Raw genomic sequence first — 24904 nt, forward strand, 5'->3', positions numbered from 1 at the left:
TGAGACAGGGTTCTCTTTGTAGCTTTGTCTGACTGTCCTGAAATTCTCTATGCAGATCAGGCTGACCTTGATCTCACAGATCTCTGCCTCTGTTTCTTGAGTGCTGGGATTAAAGGAGTACACCACCACCTCCTGGCATATGTCAGCTTTTTACTGCTGTTTAGTATTTTGTTTTAGGCATACTGAAGGTGTCTTTTTTTTTTTTTTTTCTTCAGATGGCATTTAGGTTTTCTCCCCTCTGAATATGGGTTATTATAAACAATGATGTGATTTTTTTAATATATATTTTATTTTTATGTGCATGGATATGCGCTCACACTCATGTCACAGTGTACATATGGAGGTCAGACCTGAATTTTCAGGAGTTGATTCTCCTTCTGTCCTGAGGGATCCAGGCACTGAACTCAGGTCTGGGTTAACAGTACACACCTTTAACCACTGAGTTGTTTCACTGTCCCAACATGAATATTTTTATAATAGTCTTTGTGTATAAAATGCGTTCATTTCTCTTTAAAATAATTTTATTGACTTTTTTCATACAGTATATCTTGATTGTATTATTTTCCCTCCCCCAACTTTTCCTAGATTTTCCCCACACAACTTCATATTCTTTCTCTCTCAGTGGAAAGAAAAAAAAATGAAAAAGACAAAACAAAATAAAAAAAAACCCTCCCATACACACAGAGAAAGTAGATTCCATTTTGTGTGGACCAGCTACTCCTGAGTGTGGAACCTGCCCCGGAGTGTGGTTGGTGTGTGTACCCAGAAAACTCTCTAGCAGGTATAGTGTGTATACCCAGAAAACTCCCTAGCAGGTATAGTTGGTGTGTGTACCCAGAAAACTGCCTTTTCCCTCCCTAGCAGGTATAGTTGAAACAGCTTCTTGGTTAAGGATGGGACTTTGTGTTCATTTACCCTTCTCTGCTAGGGTTTTGTCTGGCTTGAACTTTGTGAATTCATTTTTCTTTTTTAAAAGATTTTTATTTATTTATTATTTATTACATATACAATGTTCTGCCTACATCCCAGAAGAGGGCATCAGATTGAATTGTAGATGGTTGTGAGCCACCATGTGGTTGCTGGGAATTGAACTCTGGACCTCTAGAAGAGCAGTCAGTGCTCTTAACCTCTGAGCCATCTCTCTAGCCCGAATTCATTTTTCTTGTAAATATACTTATTAGTTATTTTCATCAAGGTTACAACATATACATTGTAATATATTGTTACTGTTTATAATTATATGTAGCTATATCCACAGAAATACACAAAGTAGAGCGGTTGTAAGTTAGATCAACAAAATAGTTATTCTAGCCAGTCTGCAATTGGTGTTGATGAAGGAGAGAGCACTGATGTTTGTGTTCATGTAGATGATAGATAGATATTTTTGTTGAAATAAAGGCTAGCTCCAGATTAAAATTTTTTAGTACTGGTGAGATTGGTAGTTTCAATATCTTTATAAGCAGACTAATGGCTTCTAAAATACTTTGACACATTTAAAAATATGTGTTAAGCGGTTGGAGTTCTTTCATTTTAACTTGTGTTTTTAGTTATGAAAATTCCTGAAGATTCAAACATATGCGATCCTTATGTGCAGTCACTTTACAACAAGACATAGGTTAATATTTTGTTCCTTATGTTTCAGGGGCTTTTTCCTCTTTTTTTTTTCTTTAAAGAAACAAAATACTTCAGATACAGTTAGTTTTCTTGTACCTTCTGCCCCATGGTCAATGCTCTTGTGAAGTTGGCATTTATCATTCCATATGTGCTTTTGTGTATTTACAGCAGATTTGGAATCATAAACAATAATGTGCTAGCATTTGTGTGTTTTATATTTCCACAGCTTTGTGCGTATGTAAGACACATGTTCTACTACCAAGCTAACTAAATACCCAGCCCTAAATCTTGTGGGGTTTGTCAGTGATGGTGAAGGGTGGCCTGGCTTATTCATCTGAACTGATTTACAGAGTGTGATATGTGTGGTACTCTTCACACCTGTGCTACCTTTACACTGTTGTTGTAGATTACTTAACTATATAAAGTGCTCATTGTTGTAGTGGACATCTGTGTGTGTGTGACCTTGCCATTGAAGGAGGGAGTTGAGGGATAGACACCTGGACTGGAATTTCTAGGTTGTATGTGGAGCCAGAGGACATATATAGAAATAAAAAGGATTACTATAGATTGGAAGGGCACAGAGCCAAGTGCTGTATGGACATTATATCATTAGCTTTTTCTACAACCCCATTATGTAGGTGGTTGTGTCCACATCTTATAGGTAAGGAAACTGAATCACTGAGTAAATCAGTGAAGCCACTTAGCTTAGGAGGGATTTGTACCTACTTCCACCCCACTGAAACTTCTGTTCCTGTCTTGACCAGTTTTTTTTTTCTGTAGCAGAAGAAAATGATACAACTGATATATGCAGACATTTAGAAAAGAATAGTCACACAGAAACAAATATAATAAGTTTCATAAGCTCCCAGAGAAAACCCACAGCAGTAATAGTTATATTATTAAGCAGCTATCTCTTCTTCCAAGTTGATTTGGTTCAGGGATTTGTTTACTTACATTTAGTTGATGACAGACAAGCTTTTACCTTGCTGCACACAACTTAAGAGTTCCCTTATTTCTGTTCTCTTCTTTGGATTTGTAAAGGTTCGGTGGCTGCATGAACAACTGGTTGTAATGTCATGATTTTTGTTGGGGAACTGATTTACTGAATCTGAGTTTCCTATGCTCCTACTTGCTGTGTTTCATGATGTCCATAGATGGCGCTGCAGCTTTGCTGTTAGCTTTAGCAACAAGCTCTGGGGAAAAGCCAGATGGAGCAGTCTCAGGAGGGCTACATAGGAGCAGGAGCTTAAGGGTTTCTTGTAGCTTTCCTTCCACCAAGGTTCATTTTAGGCCTTCAGAGAAGGTGTGGGTAGAGCTGTGCTGGTAAAAGTTTTTGGTGCTTACATAGAGCTGGCATGGCAGAGAATTCCTTGAGGCCAGGGGTTCAGCGTTAGCCAGGGCAACATAGCAAAATCCCATTACATATCTCTCTCTCTCTCTCTCTCTCTCTCTCTCTCTCTCTCTCTCTCTCTCTCTCTCTCTCTCTCTCTCTCTCTCTCTCTCTCTCTCTCTCTCTCTCCCCCCGTGTCAGTGGTGGTGCGCTTGCTTGCCTATAGCAGGTACAAGGCTCTGATTCCCAGCACTGGGGGAAGAGAAAGGGGTAAGTAGAGAGAAGAAAAAGCAGCAAGCATGCCTCTTTTCTTCCGTTCTGTTCAGAGATGGCCTTTGGGCTGTGGTGCAGAGCACTGAAAACACCCGGGTGGAAGAACCCCGCCGATAGCACAGGGTGTGGTCTGAGTCTCACTGAAATATAACTCAGACTTCATTCTCTGTTTCAGTTTGAGTGAAAATCACCGGAGTCTTAGTCCCTCGGCCTTCGTAACTCCCTTCCCAGTTGGCAGCAAGGGTTACTTCTTTGTTGCTCAGCTGCAGAGTCCAGTTGCTGGTTTAGAACTGTGGGGTGTCTTCTTGTTTCCTGTGGGTGTGCTGAGAGCAGATTTCCTCCCTCTAGTAATTGGAATGGAGCTGAAGTGAAGAGTCTCTTTTATTCTTTGGGTATTTTTAAGACAGGATCTTACTCAGTAGCCTAGGCTAGCTTCAGACATGTTTGCTGATATTACCGATTTGAACCATTTACTTGGTTAAAATGAAGTCTTAGGAGGATTGTGACTAGTTGTCACTTATTTAAACTTGGACAAGTTAGTTAACTCACTTAAATCTGAGTTTCTTTACTTACAAAATAGTTGATGTAAGATTTAAACAGGAATATATACATACATATAAGATTTACAGTATTTGGTACATAACAAGTGTTCAAAATATGATAGCATCCTGTTATCCTATTTTGGCAAAAGCAGCATCAGTTATTACTATTGGACATTTCTCAAATGCTGTTGGTAGTGACCTGGGCTTTTGTATTGTATTGGCAAGTGACTACCTGTACATCAAGCTTTAACATACTATACTCAAAAACCAGTTTCCAGGCTTTTCATCCATGTGTTAATGGCCATCAGAATTAATAGATGTTTTTCTTTCTTTTTTTGGAGATGGCCATATATGCCACAGAAGGCTAAATTGTCCATGTCCCTGTTCCTTTTCTTAATGGAAGGAGTGGGCTCTAGTCTTTCTTAGGTTAAAATTTGATTATGTATATCTTACTTGCTATTTTCCTTTGAACATCTTAGAGCAGTGATTAAAACGTATTTCATTTTGTAGTTTGGGAGCCATAATTGCAGCTTCTCTGCTCTCGTCTCCCTTCCCCTTGCTGGTTAGTACCAGCCGAGCTGGTTTGCTTCCCCCTCTTTGATATCGTTCTCCTCCTCCTTCCTCCACCGTACCTCTCTTCCTTTCCCCTCCCTTTTCCATTTACTCTTACGCTCTCCCCTCCTCCTCCCTCTCCCTGGTTTCTAGCTCCTTTTTGCGTTCTGTTTGTGTTACTGGGGGCAGTGCTCCAATTACCTCATATTTGAAGAGAGGAAGCGGCAGCCAATCCGGTCTCTGTCTGCTTTTAGGTCAAGTGATTTCTGAACTGCAGTGAGATGCTTTGAAATTTGTCTTGTTGCAGCTCTGAGCCTGTAAGATGGCTGTCTGAATCGAGCGGCTGGAAGAGACAGAGAGAGGAGAGAGAGGCGGGGAGGGAGGGAGAAAGGATTGGAGGGATTGCCGGCATAGTGCATTTTTTTTTCCTTTTTTGAATGTGCATTGAATCTGATGAAGCCGACATTGGAATTTCTCTGGGATCCAAGGACTGTTTTAACTGCGTTTTTTTCTGAGATTGGGAGAGGAAAGAAATGGGAAATTCACTGGGCTGTGTTAAGGAGCCGAAAGAGTCCATAGCTGTTTCTGAGAAGGCTCCCATATCTCCTAAGAAGAGGGTTCGGTTCAAAAGGAAGTGGAGAGGGAAGAAAACCCCTACTCTAGAAGCACCTCACAAGGAAGAACCTTTGGAAGGCACTGGAGTCATTGAAGAGACTGAAACCCTAACCAAGTTAACAGCCTGTCTCCCAAAGGAGAGCGGAGTGGGAGGGGCAGAGCTCCCACCATCAGACATTTTGCTGCCTGGAGACTCAGCTCCCAACTCAGGGGTGGGCGACCAAGGGAGGATTGTTCAGGTAAAGGAGAGATTCCAAGCGGAGGTCCAAACTGCTCACCTTTTGTTGGAGAATGAGTCATCAGTTGTTAGAGGGGTCTGGGATTCCCTGGAAAGGGGTATGACTGTCACTGCTCACCTGCTTGATAACCCAGCTGAAAGGAACTGTGAGAAGTCTGTGAGCCAACTGGTGGAATTTCCGAGGACAGCATCCTGCAGCAGCAGGGCTGTGCTGCTGCCTTTGCAAGGAGAAACTGCAGCGGGGCAGGGAGGCACACTGCTTGGATTTCAGAGCAGCACTTTGCCCGGGACAGACTACCTCTCTGACACAGGAGATCAAGACCAACTTTCAGAGAGCTGGGGTGTGGGGGGAAGAACCAAGAATGTTCTGAGTGCCCCTTCCACAGGTTCTTGGACTGCTAAGTGTTCTGTTGCTTCATCAATACTAAAACATTCAGGAGACCCTATTTGCATAGAACCTACCCACGTGGGTCAAGTGTCCCACAGGGGTCCTATAATGCCTGCTTCCCAGAGTGATTTATCTGTCAGTGGCATCACTGTGAGCATTTTGCCATCTTCCTCTGGCTATGGCAGTGATGGGCTGCACCTACGTGGAATTCGGCCCGAAGAAACAGAACCTGAAAAGACCACCACACCCTTCTCAGAAGAGGATGGTACCCTGTCTTTGGAGGCAAGCCATACTGATCGTGGGGTCTGGAGGAGGTGGGTGGTATATTTGGGGTAATCATTGTCTTTTGGATTCCTGCCTCGCAGGCATATTGAAGTGGAGTAGTAGGGTAAGCAGTCAGGGCTTTGGTGCATTTCAAACTTAGCACTGCATGGGGGACTGTGAGTTAGTGGTTGCTAAGGTTTGGCAAGCAGAATCTATTTCAGGTCTGTCCCTTGATACTTAAAACCAAGTCTTGTTGGCTCTGGGGAATCCCAGGTTTTGAGTATACATTTAGTATAATTGCTGAAGCTACCTGGTAGGATTATCTTTCAAGGTTCAGTATTAGATATTCCTCATACTTAGGCAGGACTGTTGGTTTGTTTACACTCTTCAAGAAGTTGTGGTGTAGTACAAAGGACAGAGGGAAGTCTAGCTTAGTTCCTAAGATTGATATGGGGGAATAAGAGGCCTTGAAGACTTGGGGAGTAAGACAATTGTCTTCAGGGTGCTTGCTCTTCCCTCTGGAGAGGGGTGTTCTTAGTAGAGCTGATGTAATATCTTCCCTGTGAGGATGCATCTAATGACAGTGCTCTTCCTTCTTGGCTTCCAATTCTAAAATTAAAGGAGACCAGGAAACATGGTGGAGGGGGTAGATAGTGGAAGGAGGAGGGGAGGGGATGAGTGAATAGGATTTGGGCAGTTTGAAAATTCAAAACTACAAAGTTTACTTTGTGATTGAACTTGTTTAGGGCTTTACTATGTCTTGTTAGGCAACAGTAACTGCTGTGAATATTTCTAAGGTTCAGAAATCAGGTGAGAATTCAGAAAGCTGGATGCCTAGGTAAGGTCACAGGAAGCATGTAGATCATCCATGGTTGGACTTTTATTGGTGTGTTGTCCTCTGCAACATACTAAACACAAGCTTTAAATATGCAGAGTATTTTTTTGGCTAAAGTGTGGACAAGTTATACTAACTACATGGTTGCCTTGATATATGAAGTTGACCTGCATGTTTGACAACACAATGAGGCTAAGGGTAAACTCAAAATTTAAGGCTATTTTTGTTTGAAATTTCTTCTTTCGTGATAAATTCTCTTTTGGGTAAGCCCATCTCTATACCATCTGTTTTACTATGGTTTGGAGACCCCTCCCCCCCAATAGCATTGTAAAACGTGACCATTGAAGAATATCTTTTGGCCTGGGGGTGTAACTCAGTTTCAAGAGCACCTGCCTAGCATACCAATGTTTATAACCCTGTCATTCATGAAGTGGATACAGGAGGTTCAGAAATTCAAGGTTATTCTCTATTACATAGCGAGTTACAGGTTAAAGGCTAGTCTGAGATATGTAAGAGCCTGTCTTAACAGCATGGGGGTAGGGGGCAAAAATAAAAACAAAAGGACTGGCAAGATGACTTAGTGGGTAAAAGTACTTGCTGCTTAATGAATGATCTGAGTTTGATTCCCCAGAAGCTATTTAGAAAGGGAGATGAAGACTGACTCTACAAAGTTGTCCCCTGACTTCCACACATGTGTGCCCGTATGCAATAAAAAATCAACTTAAGTTAAGCCTGACGCTTTCTTGACTGTAACAAAAATGTACGGTGTGAATCAATTATGCACTGTGGTTAGAAAGAAGGCAGGAATCCTGTGGGTGCTAGTATTGGCTAAGAGAGACTATCAGAGACAACTTTTATTAATTTTTTTAATGGGTAGATGTTGAATAATTGAAGTAAAGCCAACTGCTCAAGTGGCTTATATTTAAACCAATGCTTTTAAAGTTGATATTGTGGAGTCATGGTATTATACAAGGTTCATATAATTGTAAAATGCATATAATCAAGTGTGAGACTTATTTCAATTTTGGTTTTTCAAGACAGGGTTTCTCTGTGTAGCCTGGGCTGTCCTGGGACTTACTCTATAGACCTGGCTGACCTGAAATTCACTGAGATCTATCTGCCTCTCTCTCTCTCCCAAGTGCTGGGATTAAAGGTGTACACCACCACCACCTGACAGCTTATATTCTTTTCTTGATTTTGTGCACATGGATGGTGTCCCTGTTTGACATTGTCTGTTGCCCAGAGAGAACAAGCAGGGCTTCTCTTGAGAGCATTCAGAGAGCAGAGCTTGACTGGGGAAGCCGTAGTGTAAGGCTTTTCAGAAAGGATGAAGTGGAAACATTTTGGAACTCATGGTAGAAATTAGTCCTAGGTACCGAACTGGGTACCAAGGGTACTTTTCCATGGGCTGTGTTGTATCTTCTGGGAGGTAAGGTTTCTATACAATTCTATGAGGAATCTTAAAAAATTTGTGGTAGAATCTTTTGGTCAGTGACTGATCTGTAGCTTGATATTATTAGCACTAAGATGATTCTTTGGCTGTCAAGTGTATGAGTCAAGTTGGTGTGTGGTATTTTCTGAGCAGCTAGCCTTTGCTTCCATCACTTCTACCTCTCAGCCAACTTGGACTACTCTGATAGGGCCACAGTAAGAAACTAAGTTTCCATGTAGACATCTTCCATGCTTCTGAGGCTCTGTGTTCATAATGGGACTGTGGACTGACATATGTAACCTAAGAAATAACTTCTTAAGTTAAATGTGAAATTCCTTCATAATGAGACTCTTTAAAGCCACAGGGCATGAAACCTGCATAGTCTCTGTGTGATAATGTGTCTTCAGAGAACTTCCCTTACAGGTCTACAGGACAGCAGCAGCTAGGAAGAGAGAGGGCAGCATGTTCTGACTCCATAGGCATTTGTAAATGTGAATGGGACCCCTGGGCAAGCATCTGACTTGAGTATGATCTCCCTCTGTAGAGTTGGGAGCATGAGGCCAGCATGATCAGAGGAGCACCTGTGGCTGCTCTCTCTCTCTCTCTCTCTCTCTCTCTCTCTCTCTCACACACACACACACACACCTCTACCTACCTCCTGGCTCTGTATTGTTTGCTTTTATTGTGTTTTATTTCTAATGTGGTAGAGTAGTAATGCATCTCAGAGAATAATGTGAGTTACAGAGTGGCATCTGTTTGCATAACTTGTTCTATCTTATGCTGTTTGGCTCAGGGAATGCTCATGGGGCTCTGTAGACAAACCATTCAGCATGAGTGTGTTGCTTTTCAGAAATGGAGATGATACTCATTCTTACCAAGGGCATGTTTTAGATCATAGAAGTTAACCATGGCCAGTGGCACAGTGGGAAGTTCACTTGTCAGGAAATAGTTAAAGTCGAAGTAGGATGATAGAGGGCAGCTTATTTTCAGAGTACTAAGGAGACTTGATTTGCAGCTGGAGGAAACTGGCTAATAGCAGCTGTGCTTTGATAACAGACTAAGGCCTTTTGGCACCTTCCTTCTTTCAGGACTCCTTTCTGTTATCAATATCTAGAACATTTGGCTCATTTAAACAAGGAAAATGATTGAAAGTTCCTTTATGTTTCCATATTTGCTCCTGTCTCCTGCCCATACAGTTAGTAGATCCCATTGCATGAGGAAGTGAGCTTCATATGTCCTTCTACACACCTTAGAGCCCCTGCAATTTCAGGGGAGTAGTTATAGTAGTTTAGGGGCCAGAAATGAGAAAGAGGTCAGCTGGTATACTGTTTTCTGGACCTGATTAGTCTTTACAATTTATAGCTTAAAGCTATCCTCTCCTAATTTCACAGTTGTTTTACTCACATTGGTTTTGTACTGTAAGAAAAAAAGCAAAACTAAACTAAACAGGGCATTACTGCAAAAATATAGAAGATAGTCTTGATTAGGATTTTCTTTTTAAATATGTACTTAATTAAATGCTGGGCAGGGTGGCTCATTACTTGCCCAGCCCTTGGGAGATAAAGGCATGAGTGACAGGACTTCACGACTCTCAGCTACATGATGAATTCCAACCCAACCAGGGGCCAGCTATGTGAGATCCCCATTTAGAAAAACAGAATAAACAAAACGTTTGATTAAAAACATACTGTAAAGTTAGTACTTTGGGTCCAACAATAGTGCAATTATGTTTTAAAAGGAGATAGTTACTGAGATGTTTATGGAGAGAATTATATACATATATATGTATGTATGTATGTATATATGTGTGTGTAGTAATAGGGGAGGAATAGAGTAAAGTGGGCAGTGTGGATGAAACAATAGCTCTGAGTTGATAACGGTGAAACTAGGTGCTGGGTGTATAGGGGCTTTTATTGTTATCTCTTGGCATGTATTTGAAAATTTACATTTCAAATGATAGGTTAAGGGAAATGAAATGTAACAGCAGTGATAAAATTACTATATAATGCATGTACTGAAAGGAGGCTACAATCTAGAATGTGTGACATGTTCACCTTAAATAGTTACAAGTATGGAATGGATGGACTGGATTTGAATCCCAGCCCTGCAGCTCCCAGTATACCTCCAGTATACCTACCTCACAGTGTACCTTCCTCACAGTGTACCTACCTCACAGTGTACCTTCCTCACAGTGTACCTTCCTCACAGTGTACCTTCCTCACAGTGTACCTTCCTCACAGTGTACCTTCCTCACAGTGTACCTTCCTCACAGTGTACCTTCCTCACAGTGTACCTTCCTCACAGTGTACCTCCCTCACAGTGTACCTTCCTCACAGTGTACCTTCCACACAGTGTACCTTCCTCACAGTGTACCTCCCTCACAGTGTACCTCACAGTGTACCTTGTAAGTCTGTGCATTTCTGATAATAATAGCTTTTACTTGGTAGGGCAATTGTGGAAGTTAAATGAGTTGAAAGCAAAGTACAATATACATTAGTAATTATTATTGTTTAAAATTTTTTTACAAATAACATGAAAAGGACAATTCCCTTGTAGAAAAATAGAGAAACTCTCAGGAACAAGCAGTTCACATGCACATATGCACACATCTTACAGATGTCTCATACATGTAAGATTCTCACTGCTGATGAGCAACAAGATACCATTTTACACTATTGATGGCAGAAGAACCTTGAAAACGCCTGTTACAGGAGGATTTGTCCTCGGGACAAATAAAAATTTGTAGTGTAATTTGAATAAAAATTCCCACACCCTATGACCTTGACTTTTCTTTCCATTCTACTTATCTTCTCTTACAAGATTCTGAATTAGAACTCCAATAGACCTTCCCCAACCTCTCATGTTGGTATAATACCTTTCTGTCTACTCCTCAGATATACAGCTGCTGGTAGATTCCCTACCTGGGCATTTATAATGAGCTATGCACTGACCCTCACTTGCTCTTAAATGAATATTTTCAAGGTGTAATGGCTTCTGTCAAGCAGTTTGAGGTCAGGTTGACCTAAAATGACAATTTTATCTCAGTGTCCATCCAGTTTGGAATTCTCTTTTCCTGCTCTTTGTTTATTGTTGTGGGTTTTTTTTTAATTTTTAATTTAATTTTTTTGAGACAGGATTTCACTGTATAGCCTTGGCTGGCCTTGAACTCACATCAGTCTACCTACCTGTGTCTCCCAGGTGCTGGGGTTAAAGGTGTGCGTCACCACTGCCCGGCTTCCTTTCTGTTTTCCAGTTCTGTAATGTCCTTTAAGGATGAATCTAAATCATGCTCTTTGAGAAATCTTGTTGATCGTTGCAAAACACAGTAAATTTCTATCCTCCTGAGACTCTTTGGGACATTATTATGTCTATTGCTTATTGGGAATTGAATTATATGTAACTTTCATGTAACTGTTAGCTATGACAAAGATAAAATAAACTTTTTATTATTGTTTTTGAGTTTTTATTCAGTTTTGTTATGGCCTTCCAATGAAGTTATAGCCAGATCATGGTCAGAAAACAAAAACAAACAAGAATAACTGACTAAATCTATGTAGCATGTAAAGATCAATCTGTACTAATTTGGATAGAGATCAAGTGACATACTCCATTTAAAGAAAAGGAGACAAAAAAGGCCAAGGTTTAGTTAGTCTCCTTGGGGATATAGTCGTCTAACTTCAAGTGTTAGATGTAATTATTTTTAAATACATTTTCCAAGGTTCAGAGAGATGCCTCAGTGGATGAAAAAGTCACTTGCTATTCCACCTTTGGGCCTGCATGGTGAAAGCAGAGAACCAGCTCGTCCAAGCTGTACTGACTGACCCCACACACATGACCACACACACACACACACACACACACACACACACACACACACACGAGTAAATTGGAATGCTTTTAAGAGGTTGGATGGATGACTTGGTGAGTAAAGTGCTTCCTGTGCAAGCAATAGTGGCTGTTACAGCTGAATGCTGAGTCCCAAATCAATGAGAGACCCTGCTTTAAAAACCAAGGAGAACCGTGATAGAGGAAGAAGACACCCAAAGTTGACTTCTGACCTTTGCCTGTGTGCACATGCATGCATGCATGAATGCAGGCACACATAAGCCTAAGTGAATTTTTAATGGCTGGTAGATAACTCAGTAAAGTACTTGTCTAGCTAACGCAATGGCCAGAGTTTGACCCCCAGAATTCATACATAAAAAGTCAGGCATAGTAACTAGTAATCACAGTGCCGGGGAAGTGGAAACCAGCCAACCAGTGAGTTCCAGGCCTGTAATAGATCCTGTGTTCCTCCCCACTACCAGGAGAGGGTTTCTCTGTGTAGCCCTGACTGTCCTGGAATTCTTTCTGTAGACCAAGCTCAAGAACTCTCAAGAGTTTCACCTGTTCCACCTGCCTCTACCTTCCAAGTCCTGGGATTAAAGGTGCTCTACCAACGCCCAAAACAAAACAGAAACCTGAGCAACAACAGCTGAGGTTGTCTTCTGACCTGCACACTCGTGTGTGTGTGTGTGTGTGTGTGTGTGTGTGTGTGTGTGTGTGTGTGTGTGTGTGTGTGTGTGTGTGTGTGTGTAGGTCAGAGAACAACTTGGAGGAGTCAGTTCTCCCCTTATGCTCTATGGGTCCTGAGACAATTCAACTCAGATTGTCAGGCTTGATGACACCCTTTGCCCACTGAGCCATTTTTCTAGCCCCATATTAACGTTTTTTTAAATTATTAACTATAAAGTTCCCATAGCCTAGTGGTCATTAATCCAGTGTTACACAACTAGATTCTTTCATTTTGGAATCAAATTTCTGGTGGCCTGTACTCAGACAAACATGGCTTTATTACAAAAATCTTAAAGAGAGATGTAGATGATATTTCTAGAAAATTGCTCATCAAGTAGTTTTTACTGATAAAAAGATATTGATTGCAAAGATGATATTTGAATAGAATTTTAATATAATCATAAAAATGCTAAATCAATTACATAGTTTAACTTCATTATTGCTTTTCATTTTATTTGTGAAGGGGGTATGGATATATGTAGGAATGTGTGTGTGTGTGTACATGTGTATAGAGTTCAGAGGTTTACAACATGGGGCATCTTCCTCGGTCGCATTCTACTTTGGGTTTTGGTTTCTTACTGAACCTCAGCTTACCAATTGCCTAATCTAGGTGGCCAGTGAGCTCCAAGGGCCTACCTATCTTCACTTTCACAGCACACCGCCACACTTAACTTTCCTGTAGATGCTGGGGACGTTTGTTTGTAGTTACACGTTACAACTGAGCCGTTTCCCCAGCCCACTGCCTCACTCACTGCCTATTTTAAGTGTGTGTGTGTGTAGCATTGTTTTTCTGCCCATTTTATTTCCACTCATCTGTTGTTATTTCAGAAAGTAATTGGGATAGCCTTAATTTATTGAGACATAGTATATCTTAACTAAATTCTTAGAGGACAGACATGTCTCATTTTGTGTTTTCTCTTTTCATTCGGCTGGTGTCTACTTACTGAAACAGCACAGACATTGTCTCTGAGCCCGCTATTAGCAGTCCTAATTGGGATTACTTGCTTACCTCTGTCCCAACTTGTTTTTTCTGTAAATTGTTTCCCTGATTGAATTGCTTAAACCCAAAGTCTGTAACTGTGCTTTTATTTTGAGCTTCTAAAACATAATATTTTGTTGGGAACTGATAACAGAGTGAATAGAAAACGTGATTTATTTTCCTCCCTGTACTACCTGGCATAGGGTTAAGATGTTGGTAAATGCTTATGGCATTATTGGGAAATACTATGTTTGCGGGAATACTTTGGAGAAGAAACTAAACCTTGGGTAGTATATGATGGGAGGAGGTTCGAACAGACACATGCAGTCTCTGACATGGTATTGAGGCTTCTTCTTTCCACTCAGCCTGGGGAGGAAACTCCCTGAACTGGAAGCTGGATCTGTGCATTTGAGTGTCAAGGTATAAATGCTTCTGCAGACCCTAGTGATGGTATACATACCACGTGGGAGTTTTGCAGGAAGAGGTTGACAAAAGCCAGATTTAGCTTGTGGTAGTAATCAGACTTTTCACAACCAGTTTACAGTCTAGAAAGGGTTGTATTCCAAGCATGGTATTTTTGTTTCCCTGAGGGAGCCAAACATTTCTTTGTCTCATTAAACCTGTGTTGAAAATCTGAACTAAACTTCACTGAAGAAGTAGTTTCAACACAGAAGATGGAGAAACTGCCTTAGTAGTTAAGAGCGCTGGCTGCTCTCTAGGGACCCAAGTTCAGTTCCAGGAGCTCCAGTGTCCTCTGAAGGCACTGCATGCGTGTGGGGCACAATACATGCAGGCAGAACTCATGTACACATAACAAACAAGTTTAAGGTAGTTTCAGTGCAAAGCACAGATAGGCATTGTAACTGAAACTGTGGCAGGTAGGGGGTGTCATTAGAGAGACAGATGTGGTTATTTTGGTTAGATTGTTAGAATTTAGTTTTTGATAAAGAACTCAAATGCTCAGATTTCATTTTGATAATTCTTTCCCTGTTTCTTTTCACCAATTTTATTTCCTGATTTCCTTAATATGTACATGAAGCAGCCACAAGGAGGGCTTTATCCACATTATCCATTAAAACAGGAATTTAGAAATATTGTTAAAAGGAATGGAAATAGAGTTGAATTTAGGGAGTGACTATTTATACTGAGCCCATAGGATGGTGGCTTTGGAGTACAATGTACCATTGAGTCCTCACTGTGCAATTTCATAGCTTTCTCCATCAAACTTGGAACTGATTGAATTTTATAGCATAGTTTCACAACCATTTATATTTGTAAGTGATTGATGGATCTGAATTAATTTACAAAATGAATTTTAAATCTTAAATTGTTGAGTACCTGCAGCAACCATTTAAGTTTTTGGTATGTGTATATGGGAAACAAATAATAACCCGAAAGTTGTCAGGTGGATGTGCAGTCAGCAGAGAGGTGGTCAATGATGGAAAGATTTCTAGAGTCATCAGGCATTATCAAAGTACACTAGCCTGAATTTCCTTTGTATGAATACACCTGTCAAGGGCAGAACTCTGTACCCATGAGTTTGATGCTTAGGCTACCATTTTATTTCACTTTGACACACAAGTGGCTTCCTGGGCTTTATGCAAACTCTCTGTTCTTACAGTCTGCTTCAGAGATTTTGGCAGCATTTGGTAGTCTGCATGTTTTTTGTTTTTCTTTAATCCTAAACAAAGTATTAAAGTTTCTGCCCCTGATTTTCCTGGCATTAAAATAATAGAAGTACAGTGACTCACAACAGGGTTATATCCCAATTTGATTTATGTATTTCATTTGAAATTGTATTATCACTGTAATTTAAAAATGTATTTAATATGTGTAAGCTACCAAGCATCACAGTTTAACCTGGACCACCTTAAGCTGCACAGAACACTTATTTGCCCATAGTTGAGTAAAATTATCTAGCATAATACAAAGCCTCTTATAATAATAAAATATTTAATAACTGGTGTAACTTACTGAACACTGTTTTACTGATCATATAAGACAGTAGTTGACAGTAAGTACACTCTTATACTATTGTAAAAATTTAAAAATCTAAAGTAAGTTGAGAACCTACTGGATGGAGCCTCTTTTGTGATTTCATTTATTATGAATTAAATTTGTAAATTTAGTATAAGACATTTAGAAGTGTTTTATTGTCAGCTCCCCTTGTACCCCCCACTTGAGAGCTGACTGCTTTGAGGCCCTGCATTCAGTGAAGAGCCTGTGAAGAGGTAAATGTCTTGTGGCTATGCCCCTGCTTTCTTTGTCCCAAATATCAAACCTAAAACTATTCTTGGCATGCTGGGTTTATTATTTACTTTTGAGACAGGGTCTCATTATCTGTTGCTGTCTAGCTTGTGACTTTCTGTGTAGTTCAGTCTGGCCTTGGATTTGTGGCAAGTCTCCTGCCTCTGTGTCTCGTGTTGAGATTATAGGTTTGCACCACAGAACTGGCATTCTGGTCTATTGTAACAAAGCACATTCTAGGTACTATGTATACTGTATGTTTAAACACTCCAAGAGGAATTTATTGTCCTTTGTTACATTTGGGAAAAAACAGTCCTAAGCTATTTGTCTGAAGTCAGTCCTCTCAAATGTCTCCTTTTATGAGTAGTCTGGGAACAAATTCCTGTACTTTTTCTTATTAAGATTATAGTTTTCAGTATAAAAAAGTGTGCTTATCAATCTTCCTGTGAGGAGCCACTGTTGTCACCATTATTTAGCACACTAAACTTGTTTAACTTTATATGCTACTTTGAGTTTGCTGTTTGCTGGATTCTTGGTTATACCCTCAATGCTTCCATTCATTTATTTTTACTATTTAATTATAAATGAATAATTATTCATTGAAATGTCATCAGTATCTGATCAGCACATGAGGCGAGAGTGTACAATATTCAGAACCCCAGAGCTAGACATTATTTCTTTACAGCATCTGAGCTGCTGCTTGCTGGCATCTGGTGACCAGGAACTCACCCTTACTTTCAGATAGGTTTGCTGTTAGCATCTGGTGCCCAAACCCTCGAGAAACCTATAGTCTTAAGAGACAAAAATTAAATATATGAATTAATAATTGATAGTACCAAATAGCATCTAGTTAAATACAGGTTATCAGGGCTATGGAAGTTAAAGAATTACTGAAGGGAGGCCATCATTCAGTGAAGAGAGAAATGATCTTTTTATCATAACTTTGAGTTTGGAAAAGATTATCACAGCATCCTGGAAAAGGTAGTCGTTATCATTCCTGTTTTACACATATGATACTTACCTTGGAGTTGGGAGGATGGAATTCAGACTCCGTTCAGTGTGGAACTAAAGGTATGCACATTTTCTTCTGCTGCATTACCATCTCTCTAAAATAGATCTGGTGTTACACTATAAGAGATGTCTTCAAATAACTCCCCACCCCCAGTATAATAAAAGTATACAGAGCCGAAGAGATGGCTCAGTGGTTTAACACACTCGCTGGTCTTTCAGAGGACCCAAGTTCAATTCCCAGCCTCCACAGCAGGCAGCTCAAAAATCACCTATAATTCCAGATCCAGGCGTATCTGACACCCATCGCCTCTGTAAACCCCTGTACTCATACCCACCAGACACACACACACACACACACACACACACACACACACACACACACACACACACACACTACACACACACACAATTAAAGACAAAAGTTGGCATTGGTGATTCACCCTGTTTAATATCAGTGCTCGGGAGGCAGAGGCAGGTGGATCTCTGTGAGTTCAGGATCAGCCTGGCCTATAGAGTACCAACCAGGACAGCTAGGGCTATTATGCAGAGAGACCCTGTCTCAGGAAAACAAAACAAAACAAAAAAAGAACTAGCACTTATAATGCTAGCATTTGGAGATAAGTGTGGTTACCAGTTTGTTGAATGTGTCTCTAGGTTTATCTTTCTATAGAGGATCTGTACTTCTTTATCACATATATTTGTACCTGTTTGCATGGCTATATACTTAAAGGATATATTTTTATCCTTTTATAAAATTAGAATTGCTATGTATATTATTTTGTTTGTATTCTGTTTCTTTTGATAAAGCTTAGTGATTATTTTCCAAAGTATCCCTTTTAAATACAACAAAGACTTCTAGTCTGTGTATGGGTTATACTAGTAATTTCTCGCCAGAATTTAAGCTCTTTATAATTTTCTGCTGTCTCGTGCCTATTTTTGCTCAGTAAACATTTTTAAATAAAATATCTTGTATATATTCTTGATAGTTTCCTAACAAGTATGTATCATTTAAGACTTGATTCAAAACTGACAGGCAGCATAGTTGTGCTAATTGTATTCTCCATAGTGTGCTTTCATGTGATAATATCCAATGTTGAATGTTCTCTCCATTTCTGATTGTTATCATTATAGACCAACTAGCCTTTTCTGATGGGATGGTTTTTGTTTCGTTGGTTTTTGTTTTGTTTTGTTTTTTGTTTGTTTTGCTTGTTTGGGTTTGGTTTGGTTTGATTTGGGTTTTTGAGACAGGGCTTCTCATTGGAGTATTGGCTGTTCTGAATTCACTCTGTAGACCATGCCGGCCTGAACTCACAGAAATCCGCCTGCCTCTGCCTCCCAAGCACTGGGATTAAAGGCATGTGCCACCACCGCTCAGCTCAGTTTGATAAATTTTAATTTGTGTTTCTCTGACTACCAGAGAGGTTGAATGTTTGTTGGAATTGTCATCAGCAATGCTACCAGCCAGTCTTGGGTCTCTCTTCCTTCACAAGTCATGATATGTGGAGAAGAAAATCAACAGACTTCATCATATTTGAAGGAGTTATACCATGTTTCATCTGTTTGCAGATCTCTGACATCTACATTAGTGGGGAGTCAGGTGATATGTCAGCCAAGGAGAAACTACTCTTGTGGACTCAGAAAGTAACAGCTGGTTACACAGGAATCAAATGCACCAACTTTTCTTCCTGCTGGAGCGATGGGAAAATGTTCAATGCATTGATTCACAGATACAGGTACATACAATGGTGTCTCAGTGCTTATGGAAGGAATCTTTCTCGTCTCGTGTAATGAACTGTCACACCATCCTCCTCTTCCACCAAGGGTTAGACTCTGAGTCATTGTTTGAAAAGCAGTTTTTATTGAGCTCTGCTGTTTTAGGCATTGGCCAAAGGAGTAGGTCGATAGTGTTCTTGCTTTCAGGGAGCTGACCATCCACTGAGGAGAATAGGTAGTGAACAGAGAACGGTGTGCTGTCATATAGTGGCGAGTGGCAGGCACAGTGGAAGGACACAATTACAGGGTTCTGGTAATTTGGACAAAATTGGTCAGAGATAGACTCTTAGACGAGGCTGTCAAAAGTGAGCCAAGAGGGCTCCCAAGTAGGTGAAAAAGCAAGTTCATAGGGCCTGACTCGGCCCTGGATCAAAGTAAGGAGCCACAGGGGTCTTGGTATTACACGAGATAGGAGCACATATAATTTGAGTTCTGAGTGGTCATACACATGCATCAATTTTCACTTTGTTTATAAATTTGTGTAAGCTTGGAATTAGGTAGCATTAGGCACTGGTGTGCAATTAAAAATAGGTTCAAGATTAGTATCCTCCTACCTCCTGCTTTCTCTCTAATTCATTCAGTGTTTTCAGGTCTGGGAACTGTTAGGTTCTCCTTGTGTGAGCTCATGTGCTGTGTAGACAGTGGTTTTTCACATGCCTTGGCGGACTTTTACAGACCCGATCTGGTAGATATGGAGAGAGTGCAAATCCAGAGTAACAGGGAGAATCTCGAACAGGCTTTTGAAGTAGCTGAGAGACTTGGGGTCACCCGATTGCTGGATGCAGAAGGTGAGAGTTACTGAATTTTAAGTACATTTAGCATGTTTTCATGATTCCTTCTCCTGGCAAGTTCTGTTCTGACCAAGAAGTTCTATCTTTCTCTCAGACGTGGATGTGCCATCTCCAGATGAAAAGTCTGTAATCACTTACGTTTCTTCAATATATGATGCCTTCCCCAAGGTCCCCGAGGGCGGAGAAGGGATCAGTGCTACGGTAAAGGAACATTTTCCTAAAATACCTTGATTCATGATGTAGAATGCCTTTGTTAGTGTTACTTAAATTCTTATACGTCTACAAAGACCTACCTGGGTCTACATTATCTCTATCATAATGGACAGTGTCCTTAAGAATGAGCCTTGGTATTGCTAATTTTGTGCCATCTAACATAGATCATTTGACGTTAAATGCCAGCAAAGACTGCCCTCTTCACTCCCAGCTGTAATTTGGATGAAGCAGTGCTTTCTTGGCTACTGATACAAGTTTGATTAGTTACCATGTCTGTGAGCTCTCGGCTAGCCTTGAACTCATGATCCAGCTGCCTCAGCCTCTGTAGTTGTAATTACAATGTGAAGAATCACCACGTCTGACAAATATGTTAGATCTTAATTTCAGTAGATTGGCTTATAGTCTTTCTACTTGTCAGGATAGTCAATGGCAACCTGGGGTTCCTTGGGGAACTTTGAAACAGACTTTGAGCATTAAGTCAGGCATCTGTCTAGGTAATTAAAAGAGGGTTTTATATGGCATGGGGTGGCCTGAGCCACTTTATTCTGGGCTGCTGCTGGATGGTGCAGATCTGGTCAATGATGTTTGCTTTCTGACTATAGGAAGTGGACTCCAGGTGGCAGGAATACCAAAGCCGAGTGGACTCACTCATTCCCTGGATCAGACAGCATACAATCCTGATGTCAGATAAATCTTTCCCCCAGAACCCTGTTGAACTAAAGGTAAAGGCATGGACTTAAGTTGCTTTTTATGAATTCTCTCTGGGATTAAGCCCCAGAGCTTGATGCTGCTGACTCTGGTGTGGTGGTGTGAAAAATTGGTCCCTGTTGCTTTGGTCTATTAATTCATTTATCAAATATTAATTTTTATAGGCACTTTATAACCAATATATACACTTCAAAGAAACAGAAATTCTTGCCAAGGAGAGAGAGAAAGGAAGAATCAAAGAGTTATATAAATTATTAGAGGTAAGGAAGCACATTCTTGGTTGAGACTTGGGGTTTGCCAGTTTGAACTTTATTGCTTCCTAACAGATCCCACACACTCTCCTTTTGTCACTACCAAGGGTATATCAAGTGACACCGTGGTGGATCTTGAAAGTCTGTGTTAAAAGAAAAGTATCAGCAAACTGTCGTTATTAAAAGAGTCATTGGAAAACAGCATCTCTATTCAGAAATCTTTGTTTCCTTGCTTTTTAGAGAGAAAATAAATCTTTCTATCAGATGAAAAGAGAGGAAATGTTCATTTATATTTTGATTCCTGCAGGATTTAACTATAGAGCTGGGTGGATTTAGCCTTACCATAGTCAGGTTCATTTAGAAGACATTTCTAGAAATTATTGAAGGAACAGAACAGTTTAGAGCAAGTGGTCTCTGCACATTAGAGCTTAGATACAAATGTTTTGTCTCTTAAGTTGTTAGATAGTTTATTCTTTCCCTATATTAGATGGTGTGAAAAACTGCTGATTGACTAAACCAAAACAAAGCAAGAAGCAAGAGATGAAAACTGGCCAGAGGGCAGGGCTGTAGTTGGGGACTGAAAAGTATCTCTTTCAGGTATGGATTGAATTTGGCAGAATTAAACTGCCTCAAGGCTACCACCCCAATCATGTAGAAGAAGAATGGGGAAAACTCATCATTGAAATGCTAGAGCGAGAGAAATCCCTACGACCAGCTGTAGAGAGGTGGGTCCAGAAGGCAGTCTGACATTCCTTAGGGGCTACTTTGAGTCTTGTACTTCATTGTGGTTTTCATGGTTTTTAGGCTGGAATTGCTGCTGCAGATTGCAAACAAAATACAGAATGGTGCTTTGAGCTGTGAAGAAAAGCTAACACTAGCTAAGAATACGCTGCAGGCGGTGAGTGTTTGCTCTGCCTTACATCTTGTGTCACCTTCTTTCCACTTTTCACCACTGCTCTAACAGTCCAAATTAACAGTTGAGGAATCCAGCTGTATTACTTCCTTTTTCTCGGGTCCCTGCATCCTCACAGGTGAGAGCAGTGACGTTTTCCTATCCGTATATTCTCTTTCTGTCACAGGATGCTGCACACCTGGAATCGGGACAGCCAGTCCAGTGTGAGTCAGATGTCATCATGTACATTCAAGAGTGTGAGGGTCTCATCAGGCAGCTGCAGGTGGATCTCCAGATCCTACGGGATGAGAATTACTACCAGCTAGAGGAGCTGGCTTTTAGGTGAGGAGGAAGGGGCTCAGAGAGAGGGCTTGCTTGCTGCGACTTGATGGAGACTGAGATAAGAATCAGGAACTGAATTTAACCTGAATCTCAGAACTGTTTCTGGGGATAACTGCATACACATACAGTATTAGAAAATTTCCTGTGATGAATTTTCCCTTTTGCACAGCCCTCCCACTAAGTGCCTATAGTATGTTTCCCAGTCATTGGGCCCTCATACCATATTCCTTTGTATTCAGAGTGGCCTGCAGAGGTATGCTAGCACATTTGACTGAAACACTGGTGGTCTAGTGAACTCATTTTATAGATGAGGAAACTGAGAGCCGCAAACCAGGATAAACAGTGTCTATAGTCATGTGGCAATCAGCATTTATTCTCTTAAGACCTTCAGGAGTCATAAATATTATGTTATGTTAATTCCTTCCAATTAACACTTTAATTTGGCATTTGCCTCTAAAACTCCAAACTAGACTATGTTAAAATACCGTTTTTGCATTCCTGTAACACTTTTTCAAAACACTTTTCCTGATATGGTCTCATTTTTATTTTTATCATGTGCTTGTTAAATAGATAATGAAGATTTTATTTTAAGCATGTTTTAAGTTTCTTCTCTTCCTCCAGGGTCATGCGTCTGCAGGATGAGCTGGTCACCCTGCGTTTAGAGTGTACAAATCTATACCGGAAAGGCCATTTTACTTCACTTGAATTGGCCCCACCCTCTACTTTAACCACTACTCATGTGAAAGCAGAATCCTTGAACAAGACAACTCATTCTTCTTCTACCTCCTGGTTTCGAAAACCTATGACCCGGACTGAACTTGTATCTATCTCCTCCTCTGAAGACGAAGGCAGTCTCCGATTTGTATATGAACTACTTTCTTGGGTAGAAGAGATGCAGGTGGGTATATGTCCAGAAAGCTGTCTTAACAGGGCGAGGTTGCTTTGTGTTCCTGGTGGAGAAAACCTTAATAATCCATCCTTTCTACACCTAAGATCCCTTCTTAAATGTTCACTTGTCTCTCCACTATTTAGCCCATGCTGGCCTGGAAGTCAGTGTAACCTAGGCTGTCCTTGAACTCATGATCTTCCTGCCCCAGTCTCCTGAGTGCTGGGATTATAGGCATATGCTACCATGCCAGATTCCTTCCTCCTTATAGTCTAAATGGGCAGGATCAGTATAGATTTTCACAGACCCACACTGTATAGCACAGGCTTTTCTGACTTGAAGCCCTTTGGGAGTCAGTCTCTCACCTTCTGCTAACCATGCCCTAAGTGATAGCTTGTGGGAAACTTGTAGTATCTATATATCTCTTATCTTTTCTGGTATTTTCTTGTTGGTAGGAGAGTGCATTCTTCAGTTTTTGTTGTTTTTGTCATACCTCTTAAATTTAAGCAAGAATGATGTATTTATTCCACAAGTTCAATGGTACTACTTAATTATATTTTAGGTTAATAGCTCAAATTTGACATTGTCCTATGCCAGGCTTTCCCTGTAAACCCAGGGTCTAGGAGGCTAAAGGCAGGAAGTAATGGACTATGCAGCCTGGACTGTGCAGTAGGACCCCATCTCAAGGAAGAATAAGAGGGAGGGAGAAACGGGGAAGAAATCTCCTATTGGCTTCTAGCTGATGGTGTGAATCAAAATATTTTTAGATGTTTCTCTTTCCCTTTTCTGGGGGTGAGGGGTCTACTCTGTGAAATTAAGAGACTCATAATGATTTGTTGTTTTGTTTAAGACAGGGTCTCACTATATAGCCTCGGCTGGCCTAAAGCTCAGAGATCTGCCCACCTCTCTGCCTACTAAGTGCTTGGATTAAAGGCATGTACCACCATGTCTTGTGAGCCTATAAAGGGGAATGTTTGAACATTCAACGTGTTAAGTCCCGCTTCTGACAGATATACTCAGGACTGCCTTCTCATAGGCCACCTTTGTTGTAGACACTGGAGCTACCTCTCTAAGCTCTTGAGAGTTGATTATGGTGTATTTTCTTGTAAGAAGCCATTGAATGATAGGGACCATTTAGAAGTCCAGTTCTTACCCCTTGGCATTTTATTTAAGTCAAGGTCTTATGTAGTTCAGCCTGACCTGGAAATCCTGAGCCTCCTGTCTCTCTGTTCTAAGTGCTGAGATTAGAAGCATGTGCTACCACATCTGGCTCTTACCCCTAGTCATCTTATCCAGATGTTGACTCTGACAATTTCCCTGTCCTTTGCAAGCTATAACACATCTGTGCTTTCTTTTTTCAGATGAAACTGGAGCGAGCAGAGTGGGGTAATGATCTGCCTAGTGTGGAGTTGCAGCTGGAAACACAGCAGCATATCCATACCAGTGTGGAAGAACTGGGCTCAAGTGTCAAAGAGGCTAGGTTGTACGAGGTAAATAGCATTCAGAATCTACATATGAGAGTTCTGTGGAGGAGGCGTAGTGGGAAGTATATTCAATACTGCTGTTTCTGAAAAGGAGGAGGCTCTGGAAAATAAAATGTAGAGTAAATAATACTTCACAACTAATTCCCACTTTATTCAAAGTGTCTCTATTAACCTTTGAAATAACTTTGTGAGAAAAGCATTTTAACTAATAAGTATCTTTATACTGGAAAACAAAATATGATCTTAGGGACTGAAGAGATGCTCTTATAGGTGATCTGAATTCAGTTCCTAGCATCCACATCAAATAGCTCACAAATGCTTGTGACTCCATCTCTAGGGCACATATAGGCACCTGCAGTCAGATGCATATACTTTACACAAAGACAGACAGACAGATGGACATTTAAAAATAATATAAAAACTGAAAAGCTTTAAAAAGTGATGCTGACAGCTAAAGTCAGAATTAGTAAATAGCAGTATCTAAACTCAGGCCTTCTGTCTCCAAAATTCCTATCGTTTCCTTTTGCTATGAGCCTGTAGTAGAGAGCTGGTGTGGAGAAGCCGCTCACTCATCATTCTGTCTTACTGTTAGGTTGTTTGGTTTGCTTTCTGGTGGTAGTGGACCAAACTTAAGGGCTCGGTGCCTGCTAGGCAAGTGCTCTTACTTAGCAATACCCTCTGCTCCTGTCT

General features: G+C 40.6%; 1 protein-coding gene across 27 annotated transcripts in view; it reads left to right on the plus strand.

Moving 5' to 3' along the window:
* Positions 1–24904, plus strand: part of Macf1 (microtubule actin crosslinking factor 1) — a 332217-nt gene that overhangs the window by 150592 nt on the left and 156721 nt on the right. For 13 of the 27 annotated variants that reach the window (XM_040756696.1, XM_040756695.1, XM_040756698.1 and 10 more), the window contains 10 exons: positions 18441–18607; positions 19323–19435; positions 19533–19639; positions 20254–20373; positions 20524–20619; positions 21208–21335; positions 21415–21508; positions 21690–21844; positions 22466–22742; positions 24092–24220. In XM_040756696.1, coding sequence (XP_040612630.1) covers positions 18441–18607; positions 19323–19435; positions 19533–19639; positions 20254–20373; positions 20524–20619; positions 21208–21335; positions 21415–21508; positions 21690–21844; positions 22466–22742; positions 24092–24220 — 1386 coding nt within the window. Of the gene's footprint in view, positions 1–4717; positions 5835–18440; positions 18608–19322; positions 19436–19532; positions 19640–20253; positions 20374–20523; positions 20620–21207; positions 21336–21414; positions 21509–21689; positions 21845–22465; positions 22743–24091; positions 24221–24904 lie in introns of those variants that run through there. The other 14 variants (XM_040756683.1, XM_040756688.1, XM_040756684.1 and 11 more) reach the window with 3 other exon arrangements.

Source organism: Mesocricetus auratus, unplaced genomic scaffold, assembly GCF_017639785.1.
Source record: "Mesocricetus auratus isolate SY011 unplaced genomic scaffold, BCM_Maur_2.0 Super-Scaffold_100014, whole genome shotgun sequence".
Taxonomy (NCBI): Eukaryota; Metazoa; Chordata; class Mammalia; order Rodentia; family Cricetidae; genus Mesocricetus; species Mesocricetus auratus.